We start from the raw sequence: 22,215 nt of genomic DNA on the forward strand, positions 1-22,215 counted from the left end.
GGACTTTACAAATTGTCCCTAAATCAGGTGTAATGGTGGGGTATTTTGATCAGAACGTCGAATGGGAAAAACAAAAATGGCAAAGGCTCGGAAGCCATTCAAAAATAGAGTTGGCAAAAAATACAGTTTGGATGAGTTTGATGCTTTTATGGATGCAAACAAGGATGTACTCCCTGAAGAAATGGTAGATATGATGAAAGAAATAGGAGAGGGTATTAAATACAACTATCAGTAAACTCCCCATACGTTGATGTTAAACTTATGTTATCTGTTTATACTTGGAATAAGTGGTAGTAGTTAGGTCACAAATTGTGAACCATGAATTGTAATCTTTCTATCTAATCTGTTTATGTTTATATTTTGCAAGACAAGTTCTAGGTCAAAAATTGTGAAGCGTGATCGGGTTATTTCCATTTTCATATTTAGCAAATAATTTCCATTTCATATGTATGTAGATAATTTTCATTTCATAAGTGTGATAAGTTAAATATCAGACTTCACATGTACATAGCTTTAATATTTTCTAGATTTCATATGTACATAGCTGTAATATTTTTCATATGTACAATTTATTTTGTCCCTTAAACCCTTACTACGTGGCTTAATACATTGTCGTTGGATCCATTTCTATGTAATCTTTGTGTACTTGAATCACATGACTCAAATTGGTACTAACATTTGATCTAGAAGATCTTGACACAATCTCACATCAAGCATAAAATAAAATCAATTTCTTAAAATCTATTGCACACAAACTCGAAAAATTTTCTTGCCTAACTTGCTTAAACAACATAAATAAGAAAATATTTATATAGGTCACAACCTCTAAAAAATAGTAGAAGATAATAATGAACAACTTATTATTCCATGGATTTGCCATGCATGATCAATTCATGTCTTTTAAAAAACTAAAACAAGTGCATCTAAAACTAATAATTCATGCATACTGTGATTGCATGGTGGCGAGTTTGTATCATTTATCAATAATTGGGTTCATATACATTCTGTGTGGTCCTATATTTTCATGGTCTTATATTCAACTATCCATCATGGATGAAAAGATAATTACATTCAACTATCATGGTTCATATGCACAGTTTATTTAGTCCCTTAAACCCAAACTATTTCAATCTATTCAAGCACCTATGCTTTTAAGTTGTATGGAAACTGTGAATATCTAAAAAATTATGTATTATTTGAGTATTTAACCTTGATTAAAATAAAATAGGCATTTCTCCTATTTAACCAATCTTTTTCCCAATTGACCTTCCACAGCTCTTCGACATACCTATTGTACACCAAGGTGCAAGGGCTAGTTGTGTGCATTTGAATTGGTTTTTTAGGGAATGTGAAAGGAATCACCATACAAAATGTTAGTAGTTATGGAGTAAACCATGAACACACATTTTAAGAACAAGTGAATCACATCATCATAGGAAAACAAGCACTGTAGTGGTAGAGGTTTTGATTGAAAACAAGCATTGTGTGGATAATCACACTCCATACCATACAACAACTCGTCGTGATTGTTACAAATGAAAATAATATGACAACCATATTCACCTCTACCACAAATTTGACGTCACGATTTTTAATCCAAATATGATAGAAAAGTTAGCTAGGAGGAAAAATCTAATTTTACTAGGGGAGAGAAGCTAATGTTTTTCCCAATATAAAGATATTTTTCACAATTTTATACATTTGCAAAATACCAATGAAGCTTGAAAAGAAGAGTACGTTTCCCTTTCTGAGATATTTGTGTTCATGAACACATATTTTAGTGTTAAAAAACACAAACCCCCCCCCCAAAAAAAAATCGAGCAAGATGCAATGTTAAAGAATGTGCAGTCTATTTATATATAGAGCAAGAACCCACAAATTTAGAGGACATTACATTTAAGCATAAAAAATGTCTACATTTTTTCTTCAATTGAAAGAAATAATTGAATAGCGGATAATGGAAGGTCGTAGTGAGGAATAATCGTTACTACGGTCGAACCAAACAAACACCCACAAATTTTACAACAAGAAACTACATATTGAACATACAAAATGCTTTGAAATCTACAGAAACTAGAAAAAAAAGCGGAAATGACAAATGGTAGGCCTTAGTGAGGATTAATCCTCACTTGGGTCGAACAAAACATCTTGAAATCCACATGATTGAGCTCCTTGGCCGTCTTCAAACCCTTCTGCAACTACTTGCAGTGAGGAAAGACAAGAAAGTAACCTTCGAATGCAAAACCATTAAAGAAACAAAAACCCTTAAACTTGCCTTTAAACGAAAGCAACAAACAGAGTTTTGTGAACCATAAAGAGTTAACTTTAAACGGTAACGCAAGGCAAAACAAACGCCTGAGACCCAGACCGTTGCCATCACCTAAGTTGAAGGGAGACTGGTAGCCAACGCTGAGGTTGAAGGCAGAGTAGTAGCTGAAGCGAGCATGTTCTAAGATGCCGGGTAAACACGTTATGGTATGTAATGTGTTGAAGAATCAAGAAGAAGCGAGACAAAATTGAAGGAAAGTTGGCAAGAAATGGTGTCAAGGCAGGAGCATTCAATGAATTTGTGATTAAAAAAAGCTGAGCTATGCGGTGGCAATAAGGAGAAGCGATGCAGAGTTAATGCGAGTGGCAGGAGGAATGTAAGGTGATAAAGATCACTAAATGGAGACAAGTTGGTGAGAAAGGTGGTCATGTGTGCGGATGCTACACAACCACCCTATCAACTTCAAAAGGTTTTAGAGGCAAGTAGACAAGGTGGGGCCTTTGACGTTTTGGTTAGCGCACCCTTTTGGGGTTTATTTGACACGTTGGACAAATCACCCTGCAACACGTGACGAATGTGACCTATTTAAAAAAAAACAAAAACAATGTTTCCTATTTATCTATTAAGTTGTCGAGGTGGAAGGCAAAAAGAATCAGCTTGAAAGTCCACGTGGACCTACTAAGTTAGGGTGCTAGGTATTGGCACCTCTCCCCTAGTGATCCCCTCCAAAAAAGTTTGATTGCCTGGCTCCACCGTCAAATTTAACCCACATGACACACCGAATGACGACTACCTATAATTAAAGCGTCTTATGACTCCTTATGCCGTGGTTTCTGATGCCTGTTTTCCAAGCCCTCTCCTTCTTCCGAAAGCCCGAAGAAAGAGACTGTTATCATTGCCGGTAGGCTATCGTTTTTCCAAACTCGCTCACTCTAATTGCAGGGGATGTGCTACAACTGAATGGATACAAGCATACAAGCAGCATCAAGAGCGATGTCAAAGAAAGTTGAGACGTATAGATGTGGCATGGATGAGTTTTGGAATCGACAGATCGGCGAAACTTATCCCATGGCTTTCGCCCGCCGTATGGGCGGTTGCCAGGCATGTCTTCTTTCTCTATCTCTTAATTATTGACAGAAATATTGCTTTGCATGTGTTTCTTCTCTTGTTTGGACATTGTACATGTTTTTCTTTGTTGTCGGGATGCTGTGGAATTGGAACCGTATCCGATTGCAATTTTACTCTTAAAATATTAAATCGGGGTTTTAAATATCTATTGTGGGGTTACTAGAAAGAATTGGTAACACTCAATTAGCCGGAAGGGTACCGTCAAGCTTGTATTACCGATATTGTAAGAAACCACACCTGAGGTGCTTCCTTTCTGTGAAAATTACTCGAGACTTACGTGCAGCCTTGTCTGTGTTTGGCTTCATTGATGTGGTGGCAAAGCATAATCAGGGATCATGATGATCATTATGGCAACTGTTCAGCTTTGTAACTAGAACTTTGGCATGAGTTCCAGACAATTGCTGGTTTTGATTTGTTTCTGTTTGTTGCTGAAGCCTGACCAAACTCAAAGCCCTGTACATAACAGTTAGATGGTACAATTAGTGGTTTTGACTTGCTCGCTTGGGTTGTTTATTTTCATTTTTGTTACCACAAGTGCAGCCCTTTATGTGACGGTAAATTTTTGACCATTTTGCTATCGTAATGGACTTCAAGGTGTACAGTGAATGGCTATTTTTTTCTTTTTCATTTTCAAATTATGATTTTGAAAATAAAATTTTGGTGATTTTGAAATCGAATTCCTTGCCGAGTTTTGATGAGTTTGGCCATTACATTCTTTGTCGATCTATACTGGGTGATGATTTTGAATTTTTCTCATGAAATTGTTATGCTGAGAGGTGTCCTACAGTGGCAGCCAGGCACAGAGTGGTATGTTGTGATGTGTGCATAAAAACTAAAATAAAGGGGACATATATTTATAAAAAAAACCAAAACTATAAAATTACTGAAGTAAATGTAAACAAACTAACACTTAATTAGTTCTAAAGTAAAATAATGAAAAGCCACCATTTGGCAAATATTTTTATTCATTTGTTTTGTTAAATTAAATTATAGATGATTCGATAGATAAAATGAATATACAATTGTTTTTAATTTTCTTATAATTTACTTTATTTTATTTATTAGCATAACTATTCAAGATAAATGGTATTTCCCCTTTCCTTGGATCTGTAGTTTCTGGTTAGCTTAATTGATTTCAATGAAAGGACAAAGTAATACTCTACATATGAACTGCTGTTAATGATTTGTTACCTTGGTAAACACCATCTATTGACTGATAATGATTATCATTTCAGAAGCCAAATCTAAACTTATAAATTCTGCAGTATTTAGATCTGAATTAACCAAACCAGAAGAGCACCTTGCATATCTTCACATTATAGCATAGATATCCTTTATTGAATTACATAAAATTCACACGCATTTCACAAGGTTTGCAATCTCCTCAGAAAAGTTCATCTGCTGTTGAAGATTGAGTTCGCTGCTAGGTGACTGTACTAGCAGCAGGGGCGACTAATTTGATGTTACCCGAGACCTGTGTGTGGCTGTCTTGACCTGTAGCAGGCTTCTGTGAGGGGTAGCTGAGTGATGTGAGTTTTAATTACACAGATCTCCTACAGAGAATGTAGCGTAATCAGTTCCAGTCAACCAATCTGCAGTAGCCATGGGTGATCAGATCTCAAACTTTAGGTGCAGCTTCAGAAACTATCCCTGAATGTTGTTAGAAGTTAGAACTTCCCTTCTCTTTGGCGCTTAGGGTATCCAAGAACCCTAACAATGGCAACCTAGGGTTTTTGCACTTCCAAACTCAACCAGACACACTAGGCTGTGAATTCTCCATTGAAGTCCCTTTACTTAATGCTTCCCCTTCCATATGCAATCTTCTTGTCTCAATTTTCTCAGCTTGAGTTATTTTTTTGCAACCTTTCACCCCTTGACCACTTATCCACAAAAGATGGCAATAGACTCTAGTATAGCTGCTCCTATATTGTTTGTGGCATAAATGACACTCCTGTACTCTACTACGCTCTGAAATATTTTTCTTATCTTTGTCAACTCCTGTAGCAAATTGTAATAAGAGGTTTTGTGGGGTTGAATGGACCTTTTGCATAGGTTTTGAGGATCTGGAAAGGACATTCAAATGGGTTTGAGGTTGAACTTGCTGCCTGTTGTGATGTTTTCACACATCGCCCCATTGCAAATGGGGACCCCTACTTTTTTTTGCTTTCTAGGTTAGTTGTAGAGTCTTTGGCTATCAGGAGCTGATCAAGTCTAGTCTCTCTCTCTTTAGGATGAAATGAGGTACAACGCTTCCTTTGCTCAAGCCCGATCGCTTCCCTTCCATCTCCCCTTTCATTTCCATTTCACCTTCTCCCCTTCTCCATCCCTCCTTCCATTTCCTCTTCCCTCACCTCCTTCCATTCTTCCTCACTTCCTTATTTCCATCCTTACTTCCTCCATTTCCACTCCCACACCTTTTTACCTTCTATCTTTACTTCCTACCACTCCACTTCACCTTTCTATTTCACCCTATAACCCTTACCTTCCACCCATCCTTATTCCTCCACCCTTTATCTTCCATCCCCTTATCCCTCCATCTTCTTTCACTTCCTTCCTCTACCACCTCTCATTCCTTCCATTTCCTACCTTCCTCTAACCTTCATCTCCACCTTCAACTCCTTTCTTACTACCTCTTATACCTACCATTTCTTACACCCTCCAACCCTCATTTTATTTTAATTATCCCCTTTTTTTCCTTAACATACCCTTCTAGTACCCTGACCCTATCCTAATTCACCTTCCTTTCTACTCTCACTAACCCCAACCCCATCTTAGCTTACCTATCCTAACCCAATGTCACCCCTTTAACTACCTCCTACACCCCTATCCCTTCCTTGCTATGGCCCCTTTGCTATTCCCTTATAACTCCCCATGTCACGGTACCTCCCTTATAACCCCCCACATCTTCCTTTTCCCAACTACTTATGACCCTACCATAGCTCTTATCCTACCCCTCTTACCACTTTCATACCCCATGGCTTTTTTCTAAAACTCATTCCCTTCCACCTCATCACTTTCGACTCCCCGTTCACTACCGTCAACAATGCTCGAGCCCGCAAACCTTACAGAGGAGAGCAAATAAGAATTCCAAGGCATTAACAATGCCATACCAAACACCGACATTAGTGCAATTTCTTTGACCAATCAAAACACGGGTTGAGGATTATTTCCCTTGATCGCTTCTAAGACATGAATTAAGCCTAAGCCCTTGCAACACTCTCTTTGACCACCCAAAAAAAAAGCGAATTGAGTCTTGCATTTCCAGCTAGCATCACAGGCACGAACTAAGCTTTGTCCTTTCCTATGCCCATCCAAGTCAGTGGCCAGATCACATTTCCTTTGCCTAGCCAAAAGCAAATTAAACTCTTGCGATTTTCTTTGATGCTTTTAAGGCACGAACTAGGGCACGAATCACATTTTCTTTGATCGCTCCAAACAGTGAACTAAGACTTAACGATTTCAAGTTGATCACGGCCATCAAAAAATTGGTTTAAGGCATGGAATTCAAGGGACATCCTGTCCTTTGACCAAGGATGTATCGTCCCTTGACCAAGGACGTCCACACAGTTGTATGATCAAGCCTTCTTAAGGCAGAGACATTTCGTCTCTTGGCCAAAGATGTTTCGTCCTTTGACTAGGGACACCATCACTCAAGCAAACCATCCCGTCCTTTGACCAAGGACATTGTGTCCTTTGACCAAGCACGATAAACAAGAACTGAAATTGCCCTTAGCAAAACATATATGTGGCATTTAATTTGGTAAGGCACGATTTAATCAAAACAAAGGAACACATTTAAAATGTCATTGACTTGAATTCTTTCTACAATGCAAGATGAGTGTTTTTTATTTAAGATGTGAGCTTCATAATCCCAAGTTTAGCGTCACGAATTTATCTCAAGGCATTTAATATATGTTGGTGGGACTCATGAATTAATTGCTAATAATTAATGTGGGTTATAAGGTGACTCTATGTGAGGGTATGATTCTTCTCTAAATACCTATAAAGATGGTTTGATCATTTCATTTGATCAAACAAATAAAACGATATTGCTTGTATACTGCGATTTCAGTCAGGTCATCAAGGGCGAATTTATTGACAGCGACTTCCATCCAAGCAAGAACAAGGTCAGTGAGAGGCGGTTCAGATTTGGAAACATAGCTAATTCTTCTCCCCAATTGAAGGCGACTTAGATTGGAACAAGGGCGAACTTGATCAAGAAGACAAAATTGATAATTAAACACAGCGACATTGATCAGCATCTTCGGGAGACAGTGAATTCCACCAATATCCTCCAACGAATTTGAGACAGCGAATTCATTATTGATAGCAATTCTGTCTAAGATCAAAGTGAAGTCAATACAAGGCACATTCTGATTCAAGGCGATACTGAATTATTTTCATTCAGTGCGATTTTGATTAAAATTATGATAAATTCATGGAGAAAGGCGATTCTGACCATAGAGACACAGTGAACACTGTCATTGATTAAGTGCAACTTTGATTTGAATTATGGCAGGTTTATTATGTGAGGCGAAGTTGTTAATCATACATAGCAGATCGATCATTTTATACAGCAAGCATAGTGATCTTGATTCTGGTCAGACATTGCCAAAACCATTGTGGCAAACCTCGGCGAATTCACTTTGGAATGAGTGCGATTTTGGCTTACATTGAGGTGAAGGCATTCAGGGCACTGAACCTGATCATTACCTACAGCAAATGAACTTATTGAATCAACGAATTGGAAAGGACTACTAAATCTACGCTACAGTTTGATAAAATCCAGTGATTAATCAAAGAGCATATTTGTTTAGAGGAAGACGATTCTGTCAGAAAAGCAATCTGATTAATATATTCAGTCTTTTTTGAAATGTTTGCAGATCTGAGATAGGTTGATTTGGTCATTTTCACAAAATCAGACTCAAAATCAGATGCTTACATAATCAGAAAATTCATTTCCAGACTTAAAGAAGGCAGTAGGAAGCATGGATTAAGTACTTTTTGCAATGTTTTGATTCAAGTTTTGTTGTTTTCAGGTTTGATGCAAGTAAGGTGACATGCAAAGCAAGTGGTGAAGATCAGCTCCAAGATGAAGGAACTTCAACTCGCATACAATATCAAGATTTCATCACCTAAGCAAAGACAAGGACCAAGGAAGGCATTGCATCACGTTGAGTCTTAAGCTCGTATAAGGCAATAGTAGCAATCAACATCAAGCGTTCAAAGAAGAAATTTACACAATCAGTATAGCCAGACGGAAGCTCCAAAATGCAAGTGATCAAGATAGGAGATAGTTTCGGAAGAGTTAATCAAAGTCAGAGGATCAATTTGAGCAAAGTCATCATCGCATCAAGAGCTTGCAAATTATCAAGAGATATGCCTCATTCATTCACACAACTTTTGATGAGTTACAAAGATCAAGCAAGCTGAGGTGGCGCCCAGTCATCTCTTATCCAATCACATCTAATCAAGATAAGGCGTCCAGATTCAATGTACCTAACTCATACATCAAAAGAAGATAACTACCACATGGGCTCAAAGTTTGATGTACCTACCATCACCATCTATTGGTTGAATTTTCCAAGGAGGACAAGTGTCCTATCAATTGTAATTTTGTCATTGGTCAAGCATTAAATGCTTTGCAATGGGTGTAACAAACACTAATTAGGGTTTCTATCTTTCGATCTTGGCCATTGATTGAGAATCGATTTGAGCCATTCGATTGTAATGAGAGCACTATATAAGGCTCCAGTTTTTCATTTGTAAAGGTTAATAAATAGAGAATAGATAATAGAGTAGAAGATAGCAAATAGTTAGAGTAGTAAGAGAAGGCAAAGATTGTTGTAAAAGACATTATTTTCGTTGAAGATATGGTGAACTCTATGTGTTTGATTCAACAATTTGCATGATCTCTACTTCTCATTTATTTTCATGTTGTTTAGATGAATGGAAGAACTTTGTGTATGATCAATGGTGAAATTCGTACATCCATACTACTAACTCCTTGGCGATGGTAAAGTGCCTTGCGTAGTCAATTGGATCCATGTTAGCCAAGCTTAACTTCAATTATCACTCCTTCATTGATATGCATCAACTTGATGGTGTCTATGCTTGTGGTGATGATCTGAAAATCATAAAGCCATCCCTAGAAGATCGCACTAGCCTTGTGGAGATGTTCGTTACATGTTGAAGCAAGACTTAGTTAAATTCCACCAAAAATTGTCCATTGCTCTTATATTCATAGGATTAGAATAGCTTTCTCAAACCCTTGTCCTTTTTATTTTTTAATTTTTTTTCAAATCAAATGAAATTCCATGTTCCAACGACATTCAAGCATTCAAGCATTCAACGTAAGTCCACCTTGTGATTCTAGCAATATCACATCACATACAACTGAGTATATCCAAGAGCACATCAAGACCTAACATTCGAGAACCTTGGAGTCGTCCCACTTGATCACACAACTTAGCATTTGGGGAGTCTTTGTTGAAGAGAGGATAGAATACTTACCATTTACTCTGTGTTGCATAGTGCATAAAAACACCATCAACATTGCCCCTGCTACATTGACACTTCCTAAAGTCCCCCCAGTGGCTGCCCCACTTCTAGTTCTAGGTCTAGTTTGAGTTCTTTCTTCAATTTCAACTTCATCATTATCATAAACACTACTCCAACTTACTCTCATAGTTGCTCATGATTTTATTTGTATAAGAATGTCAAGGAGAGCTGCAAGTTCAAAAATAAACAAAATAAACTCACAATGCCCTCCCTTTTTCTTTAAAAACTTGAAAAAATCTAAAATAAATTGCAAAAACAAACGCAAAATGAAAAACTTACCTCCAGTGAAGTAGATTCGATACCCTAACCTCCTCTTTCACCTACTGTTTACTCCTTGACCAGCTGCTTCTTCTTTTCTTGCTGCTTTTCTCCTCCTTTGCAAATGTCAAAATGAATGTCTTTTTCTTATTTTTGTTTGTTTTATGTTTTAGATTAGGGTTTCTAATATTTTAATGTTGATTGGGGGTCTCGGTGTGGCCAGTCGGACCTTTTTTTCAATTTAAATGTGTTTTTTTCTTTTAAGTTGTGCGTTAAAAAACTTTTTGGGCTGTAGGGGACAACAAGAAGTCCTCAACGTCCCCAGACCGTCCCAAGGACTTTTGGTCATCCCCCTATGGCCCAAAAATGTCCCTGATACTTGTATGAAATGTCCCCTGCGATTTTTGTGAAAAGGAAACACATAGGAAACGGGATAAAACGTCCCATGTCCTCGTTTTGGCCTTTGTATGAGCACGGGGGTACTAAGCCTAGGAACGTGTCCTCGTGGAACATAGAACAATATTTAATTCCACAACATAAAGTCCCAAAATATGAAGTGCAAATGTGTTTACAGTTATTAATCAAGTTTAAATTCACACTGTTGGATCAAGCCAATCAGACAGTTCACATGGATTTGACACAAAAGAAAAAAAAGAAAAATGGAGAAAGCCTTGCCATTGGTCCATGGCGATTACTTGGCAATGGATAATATTTTAATCATTTGATTAAAAAATACATTTGCAGGAACATTACATGAACCTTTGCAATATTGCCAAGCTTCAAGATGATCTAATGCCTCCTACAAAAAGATGAAGAGTTTTTCATAATGTTGCTTTCCTTTGCAACAGAGGAATCTTCAAAAGGTCATTATTTTCCATGACGGATTTGATTGAAGTTTAGTATTGCCTATGAGCTGAAAGTTGCAAGAAGGAAACATTTTAATGTATTAAAGTTTGGACATTAATACAGTGGCTATGGTAGGTAAATTCATATTTCACAAGCAGAAGATGGAGGTAAAAAAGGTCCAAGGAGATATTGAATTCATCCTTTTATATTTCAAATGTAAAATTCAAATGTGTGAGGGGGAAAAGTGCATTAAAACAAAAGGTGAATGAATTCCCTCCAAGCAAAATTCAAAAGGCAAGTATGTGGGAAAGTGGAAGCAAAATGGGAAATATTAAATCTTTTAAAATTTCAAAAGTGGGAAGCTAATATCCAAACTAAGGAAGAAGAAAAGAGGGAGAAGTTGTAAAAGAGCACACTAACTAGATTTCCTAGAAAGGTGAAATGAGAGGTGAGAAATATAAAGTTTAAATCAAATGCAAGCTAAAGATTTATTCATGGATGTGAAATATTCAAAGGAGGAAAATGTAGAACACAGGTTTACTATTGAGAGGGTGCGTGGGTGGGTGGGTTGGAGGCGGTGAATCAGTAGTAAATAAAACTTCAATCCTTATCAAATTAATTCTTAAACAACTTAAACTTTTAATAAGCTTCAATCTGAAAACTGAAAGGAATGAAAGAGATGCAAAATAAAGACAATGCGCAAGATTTACGTGGAAACCCAGGATGGGAAAACCACTGTGAGAACGTTGCTAGGATATACTGTCCTAATCCAGTTTCACGATCCAAACTAAAATTTCAATGTTTAAGGGTACCAACCCTAAGGAGTCACCAAACCTCTATCTGTAAGAGGACCAACTCAATCAAAGTTCTTATGAGAGCACCAACTCTCCAAGTACACAATACAATGACTTAAGCACCAACTCAAGAAACTTAGAGCACCAACTTCAGAAACTTAGAGCACCAACTCCAGAAATAACTCATTTACAAGGTATGTTTATTTTCAGATTAATTATACAAATCAACCCCAACAATCTGAAACATTAAGACAGAAAAATGTGTTGATACATGATAGCCTCGGTAAGATAAATGATTGAATGAGAGATAAATGAAGTCTCTCATTCAATCATCTATCTCATCAATAGAATAGATAAGACTTCAGTTATCATTCCTTGTCCGATGATATTTATAATTACTCTTTGATATGTTATGTTCGGGTTTTATCTTATACTAATAATTATATGCATGATAACTCAAGTCTACGTAGATATTCACTTGTATACGATCTTGCTGTGATCGTATTCTTCGATCTATATATATATATATAACCTCGCCAATAAATCCCGATTAACACCGGGTTCGTAACCAATGCCCAAACTACCGATTAACATCAGTTGTAAATCGTAATGCATAAAATACCGATTGGTATCGGTTTTGTTTGTTAATTACATACACACCGATTGGTATCGGTTAAACACAAATTATGGTTTGAAGGGGTGCGATCAAGTAATATCTTGATCGGTCATGTCTAATAGACATGACCAGTCAATGTATTGCTTGATCTTCTTGATTGGCATATATATATTGATCGGTGATTGTGAGAAGAACATTGAAATTTATAAATGCTCTTTCTCATCTGCAACATACCAGATAATAATCAGATTTATTATATTAAGAAATAACATATACTTGAAAGGAAAAATAACCTTGAATATAACTTGCATCTTGAATAGAAAATTGAATAACATTTACAAAATGTACTAAATATAACGAGTCTTAATGTCAACAGTCTCTGTATAACTGCAAGATAATGCACTGAAACCGATATGAAAATTAGTTTGTTTCTGTATATCTGAAAACAAATAAAGATCTGCAAATAGAACTTTGTTTACTGTCTTCAACCTCCAAACAATCCTGTTCACATAGCTTGATCACAACTTCAACAAATCAGTACAAATGATATTTGCCACTGCTGATTCTTTTCTCAATCTGATTCTACAGAAACCTATACAGAATTCTGAAATCTGATTTTCAACAATAAAACAGACTATGTATGGCTGCTAATGATGAACCTGATTGCTATTTAATTTGTCAAAAACTGAACAAACACAGCATACCTCTCTTTTCCTTCAGAACTTAAGAAAACCTCCAATACTCTGCATTCCTTTTAAGTCACTCTTTGACATATCATTCATTTCTCGAACATTACAAAGTTTTTTAACATTCTCCAAGATTGTTGCAATCTTATTACAAATATAATTCTGGTTTCTATCTTCAAAAACTCAGTCATCATCAAACATTCTCACACACACAACACCCTCTTTAATCAAATAAAGGAATACATAAATAGAAAGCATAAAGTGAATCGGCTAACTGCAATCAGTTAACAAGTTACCAATAAGTTACAACCAACCCAAACCGACAACTGTCAACTGTCTCAAGTCTCAACTTCTATTCCAGTGTCTTTTCATTCTTCATTATGGTGACTTCTTTTATAAATGTCTATATTGATGAAAGACAAGGTTCTAACAACTATTGAAGACAGTATATAATGCATCGACTTTCAATGAAAATAAGAAGTCCATCAAACATATTCAAACATATTAGTCACCATCTTCTGTACGTGGGTCATCTCCTGTCAATCTTTAGCAATCATTCTAAAGGTAAATGATCAATTTGAAGTCTATCTTAACAGCCAAGCAATCACAGTCAATCATGATGGAGAATACTATATTATATATCGTTGAGAATGAGAAATCAATTAAACCTGTGCTATCTGTATAAAAATCTCATGCCAGCTGTGCTTGATTACTTTATGATTTGAATCGAAAGATTTATTCCAGTCACAGATGATAACTTTTATGATCTTATTACATGCTCGTATCAACACAATCACCTGTGTATGTCTGCAAAGGAGTCCATTGTTCTGTTTACCAATGACTTTCATGGAAGAGTGACGCTAATAAAGATGTGCTGAAGATTACTTTTGATAACAGCCAAGCAATGACAGCATTAAAGTTCTTATTTGACTGATAAACAATATTCCAAACCAGTAAGTTATGTTGTAACCCTTCCAGACAATAAGGTACTGCTCAGCCCCTTCAAAGCATCCAGAACACAATGTCATAGCACTGACAAATCTGCATATCTCTTTTTCACATCAATGACAAATCTGTTCAACTGTGTCTAACAGAAAAAGGCTAAAATGTAAAGAGAGAGATTTCATGTGAAAATGCAAGGTGAATACCATTCATGTAGGGTGAATCAAGAGGGGGAGACTATAATCAAATGCCATTGAATTATTATTGACAAAGTAATTTTCAAGAAAGGATGAAATAGCATGTCAAGAGAAAATAAGGTTTGTCAATCATATTTCAAGGGGGGTTTATGTGGTAAAGTGAATTTTGTACTGTAGGTGAAATATTTTCACAAAAGGAAAAGCATGTAAATATTAGAAGATTGGAGTTTTCTATGTTACCGGGTTTGCAGGCTACTTGGTTGGCTACGGGTCTTGTTTGCACTGGATCTGGGTACTGGTTTGGTACGTGTTTCGGTTTTTTGCTTTTCCCTTTCGACATTTAATTAGTCTTTCATCATTGACATTTATTAAATTTGAATTGTGAAGGGTTTCTAAGCAATTGGGAGAGCTAGTACATTTGAGGAGGATAGAAGCCTTGGCACTGAAGTCCATTTGCATCTTGTTGCTCAAACTTTATAATTAAACAATACTATTAAATTTGAATATACCTTGACCTTTATAGTCTATTATATGAAGCCCTTTTTTAAATTTATTATAAAATATATATTCAAATTAAATAATATTGTTTTATTTTTAATAATTTAAATTTAATAAGTGAAATATTTATATTAATTTTAAATTTAATATTTATTTAAATTTAATTTTGTGATATTCTAAAATTAATTTCAATGATGATGATGTTGATGATTTAGAGAATCCATTTGATGATTAAAACTTAAAACTAAAGTTCCAATTGTTGAAATAATGATATTTGAACTTGATTTTATTATTTTGATATTGAACTTGAATTGTATGATGCTACGATGGTATGATCATGATGCTATGATTACAAGTTTATGGTGGTTTTGTTGTTTGTATGATGGTACATGACAATCTTATCTTAATTCATGCTTCTAGGCTGTATACATACATACATACATATACACACATACATACATGTATATGTTAAAATAATATTAATATCTTCTATAATGGTCATCTTCAATTTTTAGCAGTCATCTTAGTTGTCGACTTATTTAGCTATTTAGCTTTTTAGTCGACTTATTTAGCTTGTTAAGTTAGCTTTTTATTATTTAGACTTTTAAGCTATATTTAGCTCTTTAAGCTTTTTAGCTTATTTGATTTCACTTTAACGACTAGTTCTATTTATAGAACATCGTCTTGTAACCTCTATATATACGTGTATATATCGTTCAATGTAATTATCCGATTATTGAATCATTCGTTCCATTTATTTTTCATGATATAAGAGCATGAAAATTAAAAATTTCGAAAGTTTTTGTTATTAAAATTTTTTCAAAGTTTTTATTGTAGAGATTTTTTAAAAACTTTTTTTTTTTTTTAAAAGAGCAGGTTATTTTTCTCTTCCTAGGTGGATTTTTTTTTGGTAGGTTGAAATTTTTTCAAGGGTTTCGTGGAATTTTTGTTACAAATCGCGTCATGTGTTTTTGCTTGATCTGGTTTAGTCATGGCCGCCTATTGTTTTCGCAATTTTCGACTAGGGTTTTGACCCTTTAGTTCAAGTCGAAATTTTACTCTGGTTGCAGATTCTTGGTGGGTTTTTCGAGACCTCAACTGGGTAGTCAAATTTTTTTGGGTGCATTGTTTTCTGTCCCTCGATTTTTGAGCCATCGGATCTGCATTCTAATTTTAGATTCTTGGTGGGTTTTTCGAGAGCTTTTGTGGGTTGGTCTTTGATTTTTCTAGGTGCCTCGTTTTCCATGCCTCAAATTTTGTGCCAGCGAATTTGTCTTGGAATTTAAAAACAATCCGCGATTTCTGCTAATTCTGTGGACGTCGGGAATTTTGGTGTTTTTTGGGTGTTGTTTATGCTATACATCCGACCTAGGGTTTCTGCCCTTATTTTTTTTTGGAAAAAAAATCGTTTATATTTTTCTGTTTTTTTTACAAAAAAAATCAGAGGTATTTTTTTATTTTCTGCAAATTATTATTTTTTCTGATTATTTTCAGGAAAAAGTTCAGGTTTTAAGTTTGCAGAAAATTTTAATTTCTGGGTTTCTTCCGAACCTTGAAATTCGCGCCCTGGAATTCGTGCTAGAATTCTCCTCCAAGGTTTCAGTTTTTTCAGCAACTGCTTCTATTTTGATTTAAAAAAAAATCATATTCTTCTGTCTCTTGCTTTCACTTGGTTGACCTTGTTCAACCTCGATTTCCATGATGGCATCTTTGAGCAACATCATGTTGGAACACAGTCAGAAGTTCAGTGGGCTCAACTACAACACCTGGAAACAGTGCATGTTATCAATATTTGAATATCGTTGCTTTGATCAGATTATTCTTGGCAAGGTTCCTCGTCCTACAACAGCAAGTGAAGATCAAGACAAACATGATACGAATAATCGAGAGGCTATCATGCTTATCAAACTCTCAGTCACAGATGATCAACTCCCTCAGGTGCCTTCAGGTAAAACAGTTAAAGAGATTTGGGATCTTTTGAAGGATCTTCATGAAACGTCCGACAAGAGCCAAGCTTTCTTTCTAAAGAATATGCTGTTTTCTATCATGATGGATGATAAGTCTTCTATCCAAGCACATCTCACAAAGATCAAGGAGATACGTGACCAGTTGGAAGCTATAGGCCGAACCATGGTGGAAGAGGATATGGTAGTGATCACGCTGAAAAGCCTTCCCAGATCGTACGAGCATTTCATTGATACTCTCAATATCTCTTCTACTAGTGTTGATCGACGTTTCCTGATCTCTGCAACAAGCTTCTATAGCAGGATCGATGGAAGCAGCAGTTTGGAAGCAATGCTAGTTCGTCCACTGAATAGGCCTTCACAGCTACAGTTTTGGATAAGAACAAGGGTAAAGTTCAGTCCTTCCAGTAGAAGGGGCAAGGTCAATATTCGCAGTCTTCAAAGAAGAAAAGTGTACAATGTAACTATTGTCACCAGTTTGGCCATGTGAAGAAAGATTGCAGGAAATTGTTGGCATCTGTGCAATCTAGGCTGGCAGGGTCTCAGGAACAGGAGTAGGCTCATGTTGCAGAGCATTCTGGAGAGGAGTCAACCTTCTTTGCTTTGTGATAAGCAAATTTTTTGTTTGGTTGGTTTTCACATTTTTTTTTTCTCAAAAATTGTTTGCAGGGTTTCAAATTTTTTCCTTCAAAATTATTATTTGTCATCTGCAAAGCTTGCGTGGGAATTCTAGGTTTTCACGATTTTTTCTTCAAAAATTGTTTGATGGTTTTTACGATTTTTTCCTCAAAAATCATCTGTAATACGCGAAGTTCGCGTGGGATTTGTGATTCGCGAAGTTCTCTGGTTTTGATCGATTTTTCTTCTCAAAAATTGTGCTTTGTCGCAGTCAGTTTTGGGTCGCACAGTCAGGGCGAACATCTATAACCGTGGTATCTTGCAGTCTGTTTAGGAGTTGCTAGAGCAAATAGTGCCCAGTACTCTTCTACATAAGGGTTTGCTGATTTTTTCCTCAAAATCATGGTTTCAGGCTTTAGTAATTCGTGTGTGCCAAATCTCTAATTCGCATGTGAAGGCTACATTAGATTGGATGGCTTTTGGTACTCTTGGTCATTTACATTCTGCAGATCTTGGGAGGGTCTCTGTAGCAGCAAAGTGTTCTTTGCATTTGTGATCAAAACACCTGCAGTGTCTTCTGTAGGGTAGTGAGTATGATGACCATTAGGGAGGGTGTTAAAATAATATTAATATCTTCTATAATGGCCATCTTCTATTTTTAGGAGTCATCTTAGTTGTCGACTTATTTAGCTATTTAGCTTTTTAGTTGACTTATTTAGCTTGTTAAGTTAGCTTTTTATTATTTAGCCTTTTAAGTTATATTTAGCTTTTTAAGCTTTTTAGCTTATTTGACTTCACTTTAACGACTAGTTCTATTTATAGAACATCGTCTTGTAACCTCTATATATACGTGTATATCGTTTAATGTAATTATCCGATTATTGAATCATTCATTCAATTTATTTTTCAGTATATGTATGTATGTACATACATACATGTACATACATACATACATACATACATACATATACATACATACATACACGCATCTCTCTCTCTCTCTCTCTATATATATATATAATTTTTACATTGTTTTTATACTAACAAACCTCATTTCAAAATTTTGCCGAACCGGCGAAACGGGTTCTCCAACCCGAAACGATAACTTAGGTTTTTTCTGAGGGGTAAAACTAAAAATTATATCACTAAATACTAAGTACATAAACCATAGAGATTTCTAGATGGCCATAGCCATTTCAATACTCAAGAAAAGAAGAACCCACACAGGGTTATTGTTGTAATTTTATGACACCCTTGGTCCATTAGTGAGAATCGATTAGAGATATGTTTCATGGACCAGCGCTGCTCTAGTTGATCAAGCGCTGAATTAGTAAATCAAGGAAATGTTTAGGTATTCTCTTGTCATGAGGTAGACTTTGGGCCTTCTCCCTTCACCCTTGCATCTTGCCTTTGTACCTTGGAGTCCATTGGTCCATTCTCCTTCCCTTTTCCTTCTTAGGAATTCTGGATTTTAGGATTCCGGGAAGTAGTCTACCCCTTCCCTTTTGGGAAGAGGTATCTTGTCTCCTCGAATCCCGAGACCCGGACTTCCCTTCCTTCCGGATTTCAGGATTTAGGGAATCAGTCTACCCCTTCCCTTTTGGGAAGAGGTATCTGTTGACGTGGCTAAAGTCAGATAATTAACTCCTTCCAGTCGGTGCAGAATAGAATGTTCTGGCTGAGTATTCTATCCTCTCTTAAATAAGGATTCCCTAATGCTGTTCTAACTGATCAATGGGGACAACCTCAAGGTTCCAATTGTCAGGTCATGACTGCGGGATAGCTCAGTGATTTAATGTGTTTTGCTGGAAACATAAAGGGACTTACGTGGTTAAATAAAATCGGCTTTTGGTTGCATAGGTTCCCTAAGACTCTACAACTTTGACTTCATCAAATTGTTCTTTAACATTATGCCTTTTTTTTGGGACCTCAACTTTAAATTGTAAAAAAGGGAAAAAAAGGAAGACAAAGGGAGAAAGAAACTAACTAATTTATCTAAAACAGCATATTCAGGTGAATAGACGGAAACCTTTAAAAAACCAGATTTAACTTTGACAGCTAATACATCACAACTGTGTAAAATCTAATGCAATTTTCAAGGGAAACTAGATTTTCAAACTATTAAACATTAATACAGAACTTTTACATCCATCCATTCAACATCTAATAACCGAACTAAGCATATATATGAGTTCAAATTAACCAAACAGAGGGAATGGCAATCAACTAGTCCTTAAAGGTATGAACTTAAAGACTTCTATCAAATATTTAACCTGAATACACTATCTGAAAACAAAATACATAGCATAAAATCAAATGGTGAAGGAGACCATGCACTCACATAAAATTATAACAACTTTAACTTCCATTAATTCTGTATAAATTTTGGCTGAGTTTCAACAACAATTCTAGAACTTACAAAAACAAGGGAACTCCAATCTCTTAATAAAGGTTTCCAAAATTGGATGAACGACCTAGATTTAATCATACAAGTGGGCCCAGATTCATCCCCCATGGAATGGCTACCCATACCCATTTAATAGGAAAAACATCTCCTTACCAACTACCAACTAACTAATAACTACCTATCATAAAGCTGCTCCCCCAAAAAGTGCACCTGCACAGAGCTCAAAATTTACAAAAGCACTTTAGTGGTGGGAAGAAACAACTATTTCTGGAAAAGTGCCTTTTATGATCCCAAGGTTGATTCTCTCTCCAAAAAGTCATTTTCTCCATCCAAATGATCTTTCCAGATATCCCGATTTTCTATGCGCTTTGCCTGAACATATTCTTGAAACTTTATGCACACATGAAACAATTTCTTACTAGGAGGAATAGGAGGATTATGCATTTTGAATTGGATGCCCTCTCGATGGCTGTCCACAATTCTCAGTTGCCCGCACCATTCTACCTGATAAGTTTCAAAACGCATCACCTCCGCCTGCAGCTTGCTGATGAATTCTATGTCAGTCATGGAGTATGTGATTTTATCAATTTTTAACCTACCATTTCAGCGCGATATCATATCACTCAACTCCATGTTATCATTCTAGTCGGTGACCAACGCCTTGAGGACACCCTTGCTGAAACTTCTGACATCAGATAAGCCTTCCTTGCTTTCCTCCTGCATTTTGCTGATGGTGCTTGCCATGTCATTCTTTGTGCTAATAATCCAGTACCATTCTTTAAGAGTGCTGATACTATGGGGATCCAAGATCACTTGTAGCGTAGGAATCCGGGCGTGAGTCCAAAATAAGGCTCTCATGATGGGTAGAGCTATACCAATCGTTTCCTGGAATTCGACGTATTCTTTCTTGACCTCCTATATATTCACGCGGGTTGACTGTAGATCGATTGCCATGTGGACTGCATCCTTGATAACTTGCCTTCCTCTTGCCCTGACATTCTTGATCCATTCTCTAACTGCCTTTAGCTATGTCGTGCACTCCCTCAAACTTGGCTGTAGTTTTCTGCACCAATGCCAGTGGAGGAACGTGAGATTTAGTAGTATGTTGCAGTAGCATTAGCAAGTGGTCTATGTATCCCTCAACCTGCTCGACACGAGCCCAATACATATCTCGTTTAGCGGTCATCTCATCCAGCTGCCTAAGAATGTTTTGTATAGAGTCCTTGAACTCTTCTCTTTCCTGTTCCTTGGCCACCTTACCCAACGAGATAGATGTGATGCTATAATCAACCAAGGCGATCGATTCTACTGGTTTATCCTTAGGTGGGACAACAATATGGATCATTTGATTTCTTTGCTCATCTTTGGTGATCCTGAAATAGGTTCTTGGCTTCTTCTTCCCTTTGGCTTGAGATTCCCCTATTCGAGAAAATATATCCTCCAGGTTGATTGGCGGCTTGACAGTTGCCTTTTGCTTGGCTCGAGTTATTAACCATTCGTGAGGGATGGTTTGTCTTGAGGTGACTACCAACTCTCCACCTTGCCCCTTAGATGTCTCAGCGGACTTGCTGCATATCTGCGGTTGATCGGACGTAGAAGGTGGATTGGGCACTGTATCATGTCCTTTACTCACAATTGAGTTTTCTCCCACCTCACCGAGCAATTATTGAGTAGCTTCCAATGGCGGTTGCTCCTCAGTCTCGTGGGGTTCTTTGGTTCTATCTTCCTCCTTTTCTCCTTCAATTGTGGTGTTATCTCTTATATCTCTTTCTTGTTGTGCCTCATGTTTTCTTTCCTGCATGTGCTGTTGCCTAATAGTCTCCACATTTGGCATAATTTCCCTCCTCAACCTGATTTTCAGGCCTATCCAAATTAATGATCTGCGTCTTTGTTTCTTGCTTATTGGGCTGCTGCGGATCATCTGTCTCTTGTGGCTCATTTGCCTCTACGACAACTAGATCATTCTGTGGAGGTGGGGTAGGTAGATGATCAAGCTCAACTACTTCATCGTCTGAGTTGGGGTCCTTAGATGAAATGGCGACCTCTAGCCTTCTTATTGGGATCTTTTCCTGCACATGGGCCTCAGGTGATTGACTGGGGTTCCTTTTTATTCTCTTTGATGTTCGGGTTCCCTTGCTGGCCTTTGCCTTCTTTCTTTTCTTTTCAGGTTTTTCAACTTCTTCTTCCCTAGTTGCACTTGATGCTCCCTCATCTTCTGAAGACTGGGACTCAAAGTCCTGTTGGTGTCTGTTTTATCATCTACCAAACATTAGAATAGGATACCCGAAGGTATTCTATCCTCTCCTGAAAAATCACTACTGATTCCAAGGTCTATATGTGCGAACAAGCGACTTTAGTGGAATAGCTTCTTGGGTAGTGTATGCTGAAAATCTCAAGGGGGACTTATGTTTAAAAACTGTTTTGAACTGCT

At 36.8% G+C, this 22,215-nt stretch overlaps 1 protein-coding gene across 2 annotated transcripts in view; it reads left to right on the forward strand.

Annotated features, from left to right (window-relative positions):
- Positions 1-3,085: 3,085 nt before the first annotated feature.
- Positions 3,086-22,215, forward strand: part of LOC131071585 (uncharacterized) — a 72,975-nt gene continuing 53,845 nt past the window's right edge. The window contains exon 1 of one of the 2 annotated variants that reach the window (XM_058007487.2): positions 3,086-3,370. In XM_058007487.2, the coding sequence (XP_057863470.1) occupies positions 3,230-3,370 (141 nt within the window). In that variant the 5' untranslated portion in view covers positions 3,086-3,229. The remainder of the gene's footprint in view (positions 3,371-22,215) is intronic. The other variant, XM_058007488.2, reaches the window with a different exon arrangement.

The sequence above is a fragment of the Cryptomeria japonica genome, chromosome 11 (genome assembly GCF_030272615.1).
Source record: "Cryptomeria japonica chromosome 11, Sugi_1.0, whole genome shotgun sequence".
Lineage (NCBI taxonomy): Eukaryota > Viridiplantae > Streptophyta > Pinopsida > Cupressales > Cupressaceae > Cryptomeria > Cryptomeria japonica.